At 36.2% G+C, this 10,871-nt stretch overlaps 1 protein-coding gene across 1 annotated transcript; it reads left to right on the top strand.

Annotated features, from left to right (window-relative positions):
• Positions 1 to 279: 279 nt before the first annotated feature.
• edem1 (ER degradation enhancer, mannosidase alpha-like 1) lies at positions 280 to 10,367 on the top strand. The gene is made up of 12 exons (XM_048198799.1): positions 280 to 910; positions 1,732 to 1,804; positions 2,505 to 2,608; positions 2,922 to 3,093; positions 3,182 to 3,365; positions 3,514 to 3,688; positions 4,090 to 4,210; positions 6,415 to 6,585; positions 6,682 to 6,755; positions 6,841 to 6,937; positions 7,109 to 7,270; positions 8,768 to 10,367. The coding sequence occupies exons 1-12, from the start codon at positions 447 to 449 to the stop codon at positions 8,855 to 8,857; spliced, it is 1,887 nt and encodes a 628-aa protein (XP_048054756.1). The 5' UTR covers positions 280 to 446; the 3' UTR covers positions 8,858 to 10,367.
• The last annotated feature ends 504 nt before the right edge of the window (positions 10,368 to 10,871 follow it).

The raw sequence follows: 10,871 nt of genomic DNA, 5'->3' as shown, positions 1-10,871 counted from the left end.
CTATTTATTTATTATTACATACATTTTTAAAAAATATTTTTTTTTTTACCAGTATCATTTAGTATTATTATTAGGTCATAGTAGAGGTGGTAATGGTTATATAACAGTTGTTAAAACTAAACATTCAAGATAAGACTGTATGTACTCCGTCACATCACACATGTGATTTTCTCATTGGCTTAGAAATGCAGGGATGCTTTTATTTTAGCTGCCACGACATCTCCGCTGCTTACCGCTTGTGTGAGAAACGCCTATATCAACTATTCGCCCTCTCCCTCATGACGTTGACGGTGGCTGACCAATCAGCGTTGAGGATCAGGGAGGGGCTGGTTTGTTGACAGGAAGTGTGTGAGAACTGAAAGCAGGAGGAAAACTGTTACTTTTGCGCTTCGGTAAGTCGCAACGTCGAAGTAAATTATGACTTTTAAGGCCGACAGCAGGCAAAGATGCAATGGAGGTCAATAGTCGTGGGTCTTCTTGTTTTGAGAGTGCTGCTGAATTGCGCGGTGTGGCTAGTGTTTGGACTGGGACCCAGCTGGGGCTTTGACTTCCCCATTAAATTCACGTTCAACTTGCATAAAATTGAACTTCTCAACGATGGCGAGAGAGCCACCGTCAAAACTAACGCCTGGCCACAGCATATGTACGACCACAGAAACCCTCAAGCAAAGACCTGCTCCAAGATTAATGGGAATTCACCAAAGAAATCCTACCTCAGCTTCTTTCAGGAGGGCAGAGATGAATATGACAGAAAGTACAGCTCCTTCCCTGACGCGCTGAAAGTCAAGATGAGGGAAATGGCGCGAGACATGTTTTATTTCGGATATGACAACTACATGAAGTTTGCCTTTCCAGAGGATGAACTGAACCCTATAGCTTGTGAAGGTCGCGGGCCTGACGTGCTCAACCCGTAAGTTACTGACTAATCCATAGCAACCTTTAAAACGTCTATCTAATGTTTCATGAAACCACACACACACACACACCTTAAAATGTGCTGTAAAATGTCATTATCCTTGCTCTTGGATCTTTTGATATCTGTATGACCTGTGTATATGAATATATTCATCTACACTTTTCAGAGTTTCTTTATTATCTTTGCTTCCACACATTGTTCTGGTAAAGAATTTCCCTGTGAATCAAATGCACTTGTTCCAAAATATGTTGCTAATCAAGCTTTTTCCTTTAGTCAGTTGATAACAGATGAGTAACAAATAGAAACTTTTTAATCAGCCCCAAGGTCTGTGGGTAGTAGACCATTTAAAGGGATAGTTCACCCAAAAATGAAAAGTTTTTTTTTTTTTTTTTTCTTCTCAAGTTGTTCCAAACCTGTATGAGTTTCTTTCTTCTGTTGAAAACAAAAGATATTTTGAAGAATGTTGGTAAACAGGCAGTTGACGGTAGCCATTGACTTCCATAGTAGGAAAAAAAAAATACTATGGATATCAATGGCTACCGTCAACCGTCTGGTTACCAACATTCTTCAAAATATCTTCTTATATAAAAGTAGAAAGAAACTCCTACAGGTTTAGAACAACTTGAGGGTGTGTAAATGATGACAATTTTCATTTTTGGTTGAACTATCCCTTTAAGGCATGGAAAAGGAGAAATATCTCTTTCATATCCGGCACCACAGATTTTTTGGTTTCATGTACCCAATGTATTTGAATAATAACAGCATATCAAAAACTAATGGACCTAAGGATCTATTTGCTTGTGTGTTTCACCTAGGTCAAATATCAACATCAATGATGTTCTTGGAAACTACTCTTTGACCCTCATCGATGCTCTTGATACGCTGTTGGTAAGTCGGCCTCTTAAACAGATGACTTGCGGTTAAATCAGTTCTATTTAATCCTCAAGAGTTAGAAATAACTATTTAACACTGATAATTGCACAAGCCTTCTAATTTTAAAGTAATTTGTTTGGTTTTCATACTATTAGTAAAGTATGTTATTTCATCTAATTTTGCAACGAAAATCAGCTAAACTGCTCTATAGTATAATCTTCTAAAAATAGAATAATGTGAACCCATCTGTTTATAGTCCTAAAATCCAGCACAGGGTTCCCTCCCAAAGATGCTGGTTTATGATTTATGAGTAAAATAAGGTCTGTGGTTTGTGTTACTTAAAAAAACATTCACATTTTGTTCAACAACATAAATTACAGTCGTTTTTTTAAACTGTTGCTAAAATTCGTTTTGGTCATGTTTCATGAATAAGGCCCATTCTTAATCCTTCACTACAAGAGGGAGTAGCAGCTTTCTGTGTGTCCCAACAATCAACCTTTTAATTTATCTGCACCTATGATTAACTTTGAGTTATAAAAATCCATATCAACAGATGAATGGCCTCATCTTAACAAACTGTCTTGTTCGAGGACTATTAATTTCAGATAATCTCAGGAATTCCTCACTTCCGTGTCACCTCAGCTTAATTCAGAAGTCATAAACATGTACTGTACATTGCATAATGTACTCCCTTGTTTGTTTTTAATTTCTGCAGGTGCTTGGAAATGTGACCGAGTTCCATCGAGCTGTTAAGCTGGTGATTGAGACGGTCTCTTTTGATAAGGACTCCACTGTTCAAGTCTTTGAGGCCAACATTAGGTGCAGTGTTTCCCTCTTTTATTCAGTCTGTAAAATGTCAACACCCTCATGAGACGATTAGTTAATAAAGGAAATCTATCCATTCTCATTCAATCACTGTATGGAAATAAGAAGTGTGAACATTCTCCTTTTTTGTTCTATGGATGAAATAATGTTATAGAGGTTTGTCAGGTTTGTGTAGAGGTTGATCTGTTACTGTTTCCATTCACACTTAAAAAAAAAAGGGTGAAAAATGTGTTCAAAATGGCATCTTTGTTGTTAACCACCTATTTCCGCACAGAGGAAGTAACTGATATATTTGTTCCCTTCTCAGAATCCTTGGCAGTTTGATCTCGGCCCATATTCTGCTGACTGACCCACGGCATCCATTTGGGGACATAGGGCTGAAGGACTATGACAATGAGCTGCTACACCTGGCACATGACCTAGCTGTTCGACTGCTACCTGCCTTTGAGAACACTAGCACAGGCATCCCCTATCCCAGGGTCAGGCCCACTTACATAGAGCTATTTTAGAAACATGGCCTAATTTTTGCTGCATTTGACATTTGTATCTTACCATGTTTTTGTGCAGGTGAATTTAAAGAAAGGTGTCCCTCCTGACAGCATTAATGAGACGTGTACGGCAGGGGCGGGCTCTCTGCTCGTGGAGTTTGGCATTCTTAGCCGTCTGATTGGCGACTCTACATTTGAGTGGGTCGCCCGGCGGGCTGTTAAAGCTCTGTGGAACTTGAGAAGCAATGAAACTGGGCTGTTGGGTAAGTGGTTTTAAGTCTGTAGTCCTTCCTTAAACAATAACTACAGACTACAGTCCTTTTCTTTTTCTTTTGTTTTGGATCCAGTATCTTTTATTTGTGATCACGTGTCTTTGTCTGACCAGTGATGATTCTTTTGTCGCTTTTTCAGGGAATGTGGTGAACATTCAGACTGGTCAGTGGGTAGGGAAGCAGAGCGGTCTTGGTGCCGGCATGGACTCATTCTATGAGTACCTCCTCAAGTCTTACATCTTATTTGGAGAGAAAGAAGATTACAGGATGTTCTCTGCAGCTTACGAGAGCATTCAGAGCCACCTGAGAAGAGGGTGATTATAAACATGTGCATGTGTGACCACAGCTGCTTGTGGCTGCAGTTTGAGCTTACAAAGACCAAAGGAGTTTGCATGTGGGTCTCTAACCACCTGCAGATAAAGTGTGTCACCTGGAATCTGTGGTTGTTTGGCATGATTTGCAGCCAATGAGTGTATTGCTTGCAAGTTAATTCATTATAAACATTCTTGGATGTGAATGCGTCATTCAGATTGGTTAAGGTCTAGACTGACATTTTAAGGTTTTAATTAATTTTATATAGCTACACAGATATGCAGAAGTTCTAGCGTGACACCTCAGGGTCTGCATTAATGATTCCTTATTAAACTATTTTTGTGCTTTTGTTGACACATCCTGGTTCTAATTGTGCACTTTTTCTTTTTTTTACCTTTTACAGAAGAGAGGCGTGTAATGAAGGAGAGGGCGACCCACCTCTTTATGTGAATGTGAACATGTTTAATGGACAGATCATGAACACATGGATTGACTCTCTGCAGGCATTCTTCCCTGGGCTACAGGTCTGAACTGAGTCTTAATTGTCTCCTGCTTCTCTCGTTCAATCTCTCTATTGTCTTTATATCATCTAATTACAGTACATTCTAAATACAGTCTAGCCTTAGTTCTTAAGTAATCAAGAAAAAAGTTCTAAAACTTGGCATTATTACATTATAAAAAGCAATATACATTAACATTCAAAAGTTTGGGGTCAGTACATTTTTATTCATTTATTTTTAATACTTTCAATCACCAAGGATGCATTATTTGATCCAAAGTGACAGTAAACACTTTTACATTAATACAAAAGATTTCTATTGCAAATATATGCTGTTCTTTTAAACTTTGTATTCATTAAAGAATCCTGAAAAAAAAAGTCAGTTTCCATAAAAAATATTAAGCAGCTCAGTTTTTAACATTGATAGTTATTTTAAATCATAATAAAATTTCAAAATATTTTTGTTTTTACTGTATTTTGATCAAATACATGCAGCCTTGGTGAGACTTCTTTTATAAACATTAAAAAAATTGTACTGACCTTTTTTTCCACCATGTTGCCCAACTGACAAGAGCTGCCATTTCTGTTGCATATGAAAAACATAAAAGAAACAATGGTATATTTTACAAGAGTAGAATATTTACATTTTCTTATAAAAGTTTTTACACATTACTGTTGTTAATAAAAGTTAATTTTATTTGCATCTCAGTTCAAGCTTAGTGTTTTACTGTCATTTCCAATAAACAAACATGTAATATTATTAGTAACTGCACTCATTAATGCAAAACAATAATAATTTTATGATTAAATTTAAATTAACTTTTTGATTAAAAATCCCCCCAACTCCACAAAATCAGGTCCTGGTGCCACCATCTGTAGAATGTCTTAGTGGCATGAATGAAGGCTTCATCCACTCTGAAAGACATCAAATAAAGAAATTAGTCTAACCATAGACTAGAAAGTAGTCAAAGAAAATAGTCTAACTGTAATTTGAAGCGTTGCCTATAAATATGAAGATTAAGGCATTACATTTACAGATTTGTAGAGTACATATGTTACATCATTTTCTTTTATGCGTAGTTTGCAGTGTTGAGCATTATAACCAATTACACCACACACGTTTCTGTTAAGCTTAGGAATGCATTGTCCAACCAGAGGTGTTGTGATTCGTCAACAAGCAAATACAATGAGGGTTGCACATGCTCACTGACTGAATTCTAAATCTGATCTCATGTGAATTCTCTCTTATCATCATAAACAACAAAATGCAGAAAAGATGCAAGTAAGAGATTCATCTTGCAGTATAGACAGTTTCAGATATGATATGGGGAGTTTTTGTGAAAGTGCATATCTCACAATTAGTCATGGAGGTCATTGACTGCTCCAGAATTCTTTGATCACTTTCTTAATGTAATAGCTATATTCCCAGTTTGAATAACCATTTTGTTTTTCATGTTACTATAATTACCAATGTTAAGTCTTTTTTCTAATCTGTAACAAGCAATAAACAAATTCATTAATGGTTTTTAGCTTGTTTTGTCTTTAGCCAGAATATGTGAATGTTTTCCCACCAAAAAACCTTTGTCGACTTAATAATCTTCAGTACAATTGATCAGAGCAATAATCAGCCATAATGATTTTGTCATGATATTGCAGCTTCACCCCTATAATGATTTCATGTTTTTTGATGCAGATTCTGTTCCACCTTTGCAGTGTAAAAATGGCTTTAGTTGATGAAAAAATTTCATTCATAACGGTCTTTAGAATTGTGATTGATTTTAAAGTAACTGGTTAAATGTAGGTATTTGAACAACACAGTTGCACAGATTCAAGTAGATTTTAATAAGGTAATTATAAAAAATTCCCCCTCAAAAGTAAAAAAAAAAAAAAAAATGTGTGTGTTGTGTTGTGTCGTTAGCTTAGTATGCATATGCTCCCTATTTATTTATGCCCCTTATGAAGTTTTGTTTCTATTTCCTCTAAAGCAGCTGCCTATGTATAAAAAAAAAAAAAAAAGCAACTGTCTTAGTAATAAACTTATCTAATATGAAAATCCAGTTGTTCAACTAGTTGAACAGTGTTTCAGTTATATCTGTAGATACTATTTTACTCTAGCTCATACAGAACTGAACTTTGGACTGTTGAACTAAAACCAGACCTGCTGATAGCCTTTTTTCATTCAGTTCATTAACCAGGGTTTCTAACCAGGGACACATTTCTGTTGCTCAGGTTTTGAATGGTGATGTTGAAAACGCCATTTGCCTTCATGCCTTCTACTATGCAATCTGGAAGCGTTTCGGGGCTCTTCCTGAGAGATACAACTGGCAGCTTCAGGCCCCAGATGTCCTCTTCTACCCTTTAAGACCTGAACTAGTGGAATCCACATACCTGCTCTATCAGGTACAAACTTTTCTAACTGCTGTTTTTGGATTATAACCAGATTTTTAGACTCTGCAGCATTACAGTACAATTAACGATGAACTCGTCTTTCTACAGGCAACCAAGAATCCTTTTTATCTTCATGTTGGGATGGACATTCTTGAAAGCCTCGAAAAAAATACTAAAGTCAGGTATGTGGATTCAAATGTCAGGAAGTGATTTGATTGGGAGACTGGCATGTTCTCAGGACAGATGTTTTGTTTGACTGTTTCTCAGGTGTGGTTATGCCACTCTCCATCACGTGGTGGATAAGTCCAAAGAAGATCGCATGGAGAGTTTTTTCCTCAGCGAAACCTGCAAATACCTTTATTTGGTTAGTTGTCTGCTTCTATATGGTTCTCCCTTTTAAATTTTTCTATTCTCACTTATATCTAGTAACTTTATAAACTATAAACATGGTCAGTCAACTTTATCAGTCAAACATTGTCAAGTTTCTTGCAGCTGCCATGTCAATCACTAAATTATATTTCACAATAATTTACAGCTCTTTGATGAAGACAACCCACTGCACAAGTCTGAGAATAAGTACATCTTCACTACAGAAGGCCATGTAGTGCCGATAGATCAACGCTTCAGAGAGAAAAGTTGGGAAGAGCAATTCCCATGTGAAGAGCCCAACAAAGAGCCCCCAGCAAACATAAGCAACGTAAGAAATTGGTTTTATACACACTAACAGTCGCCCCATTTATGAATATAAATATGAATATGAGCTTGTCCAGTCAATTATATGCTCCTTCACAACCTGCCCTTTATGGATATTCACTTAAATGCTGATTTTTCAGACAAAAAACACACACAAAAAAACAAAACAAAACAAAAAAAAGCAAAGCAGTCACCTCGTTTATAAAGAAAGGATTCAGTGATTAGATGTGAATGATGATTCATTCACTGAAAATAGTTTCTTAAGACTGCACTAATAGTGAAATATGTGAATTAAAGGGGTCATGACATGGATTTTTTAAACGTACTTTGAGGTTTACTTATGTTATGTTTTTTGACTAATATATATGCTGAAAATGATTATTTTCCCCCTCATTCTGTCTGAAATGATCTGTTTTTAAGGGGTGGCCCCTTTAGGGGTTATGATTGGCTAACGTAATTGCAAAGAAAACTGTATCAACGCCTACTCACTATTGCATATGAGTAAGTGTTTTGAAAACATCCATTTAAAGCTAATTTACAGACAAAAAAATCATACTTACTCTTTGTGATGCAGCTGCTGTCAGATCCAATTCAGTGTGCTTCTTCATCTTTCAACAAAACTTTCTTTGCAAACTCTCCATTACACTGTGCCTCATTTCCAAAACAAAATGCTCCGAACAAACATATAATCCTCTGATGAGATACGGGACACAATTAAAATAAACCATCCATTTGTTTCCAATGCTGGGATCCTTCTGAAGTCTGTAGAGAGATGCAAATGATCTGTTTATACTGGATGTGTCAAAGTGAATTTTCTTTCACTCTTCCATTTGTCCTGTTGTCAACAGACTCAAGATACACTTCTGTATAATGTATTCAGTCAGTGTAGACCATGTCAGTGATTATAATGAGTTCTATTTGCTTTTTTACTCGACTCAATGCGACTCTCATCTGGAATAGGCAAATGTCAGTCGTTAAGCAGCTGAATGCCAGTGGGTGGGGCCTGTGCTGTGATGATGTGTATATATGTTGATGCCTTGCTCTGGAGGCAATCATATGCAAATGTATTTGCCTGTGTGACATCACAGATCCTGCAATATCAAAACAAGCCATTTTTGGAGCTTAATAAATGCATTGTTTGTTATAAAGAGGACATTTTAAGAATTTTGCAGAATGTTTTAATGGTACAAAAACCTTGCCTAAAGGCAAATTTGATTTGCCATGTCATGACCCCTTTAATTAATTAATTAATTTATTAATTTATTTATTTATTTATTTTTAATGAATTACAATCAGCCATTACCAGCTTTGTTTTTGTTATCTTTGTTCAGCTTCTTAGGGCACATTTTCAAATCTGAAAATATAAACTTTAAGTTTTTAAGTTTGAACAACATTAAAATGTTGTTTTTAAAGTGTTTAATCTGGTATTTTGTCAGGGACATTATGAAATCTTGAAAGTGGTCATAGAAATAAGAATGACATATTTTCATTTGTCCAATAGTGTGAAAGGATTCCTGAAGAGAGACGTTATGGCCTTCCTCTAAAGAGCATATACATGAGGCAAATAGACCACATGGTGGGGCTGTCCTGACATCAGTACTGCCCCCTGGAGGTCTCAACACTTACAAACCCCCTGGAGGGGTTCAATAACTCTCCGATCAGAGAACTTTACAGTCTCTTTTTGCACATGGAGTGGCAAGGTATTTGGTCAACAAATCAACCAGTATGTTTTGTTGTGGTGTTGTATTTTTTTTTTTTTTTTATTTTTTTTGTACACGGAAGTGTCATTCTTAAGCTGGACTGGGTTTGGTTACATTCAGATCCAACCAGCAAAGTCCACAGCATAAAGTACATTCAGGGAAGTTTGACTCTTCAGAATCGTAAAATCCATCGCATAATTGTTTTTTATTCATAGGGAAAGATCGGCTTCTGCATTGTGCATCGAGTGTTTACACTCAGTGTGTTACACGTTTTCTTCAGTGCCATGTTTAATGAAACTTGACCTAGTATTATAAAGGGCTCTAATCGTTTGAGAGATGGTATGAATGTTTCAGATTTTCTTCTCAAGGAACAAGCTCTCAAATAAGCTTTATACTAGAAAAACAGTTGTTTATCCAGTATACGCCTTTCAGGAACATGCACAACAGATGGGCTTCACTTATTACAAATCAAACTGCATTCTAATGACTTTTTTCACTTTGCAATATGACACATTATTCGTTTCTTCATTGTTCATTTTTCGCCTTGGTTTGCAAGGTGTAGAACACTGTGGCCTATTTTTTTTAGTGCATTGCATGATTTCATAATTCCAGCTGTACCCATTCTGTTGTTGCTGTCAGTGTATTGTGATAAAATTAGAAAGGTCATGTAGCATACACGTTTGGTAAGTTTAAAATCTCCACTCATTCATGTATTTTGACAGAGCAAACCTCATATAATTTGGTACATTTCACACAGCGGGTCGAGGAAGTGCCGTAGATTCTCTCTCGATTAGGTCTGGACAAGTAGTAATTTGTCTCCACTCCTCTATTTTGTGTGTAAACAAACAAGCAAACATTTACGTGCATTAAAAATGTAACAAATCTTGGACCAAATATGACATTATTTAACAAAAAACAAAACAAAAAAAAAACCATGTGCCTTTAACAATTTGCAATTTTCATTTTTCTTCAGTCCTCAGGATCAGTAGTTTGCCATAATGCAGTCACTCAGAGGTGATATGCATGTAATGTGTCAGTAACATTAACTTTTTCTCTTTTAATGCTTAAATGTTGGTGCATATGTTTTCTGAACAAAAGTCAAAAATAAGGGATTCGGAGTACGATCAGCATTCTTAAGAGAGAAGAATTAATTTTGTTGTTATTACAGATTATAATTTCCTTGGGGAACATATGGAGGATACTCTCAGTAATTAGGGGTTGATATTTATTCAGATTTGTTTTTATCAAATACAAGTATTCTAATTAAAGTTGATTAGATTAATGTTGATCTGCTTGTTGATTTTATTGTAATTTAACCTTTAGTCCAAAGAGACGAAGGTGGATGTCTACACTGTGCATTTTATCAAATCAAAATTAAAACCATGACTTGGCGAAACTGTTTGACAGTCTAACATGATTGAGTTGAAACTGCAAAAGGCACAAAATAGAATCTTTTTCACATCAGCGAGTGATACTCTACAGTCATTCTATTAAGCACAGTTTAAACTGTATATTTTTAAGTTGTATTGAACCCCCCGATATTTGAATATAAATATATTTAGAATATTTATAACACTAATACAAAGCCACTGGAACAGATCCATTAATAAACCTGCAGATACTGGTGTTAAAGGTGCCCTCGAATGAAAAATTGAATTTATCTCGGCATAGTCAAATAACAAGAGTTCAGTACATGGAAATGACATACAGTGAGTCTCAAACTCCACTGTTTCCTCCTCCTTATATAAATCTCATTTGTTTAAAAGACCCCCGAAGAACAGGCGAATCTCAACATAACACCGACTGTTACGTAACAGTCGGGATGTACGCCCCCAATATTTGCATATGCCAGCCCATGATCGAGGCATTAGACAAGGGCAGCCAGTAACGTCTGGATCTGCACGG

This window comes from Megalobrama amblycephala, linkage group LG8, assembly GCF_018812025.1.
Source record: "Megalobrama amblycephala isolate DHTTF-2021 linkage group LG8, ASM1881202v1, whole genome shotgun sequence".
Classification (NCBI taxonomy): domain Eukaryota; kingdom Metazoa; phylum Chordata; class Actinopteri; order Cypriniformes; family Xenocyprididae; genus Megalobrama; species Megalobrama amblycephala.
Note: the sequence above shows the minus strand (reverse complement) of the source record. Positions and strands in the feature narration are given on the sequence as shown.

Coding starts and splice junctions, on each gene's coding strand:
- edem1 (XM_048198799.1), top strand. CDS start 447: ATGCAATGGAGGTCAATAGTCGTGGGTCTTCTTGTTTTGAGAGTGCTG. Junction 911..1,731: donor GGGCCTGACGTGCTCAACCC/GTAAGTTACTGA, acceptor TGTTTCACCTAG/GTCAAATATCAACATCAATG. Junction 3,094..3,181: donor CAGGCATCCCCTATCCCAGG/GTCAGGCCCACT, acceptor GTTTTTGTGCAG/GTGAATTTAAAGAAAGGTGT.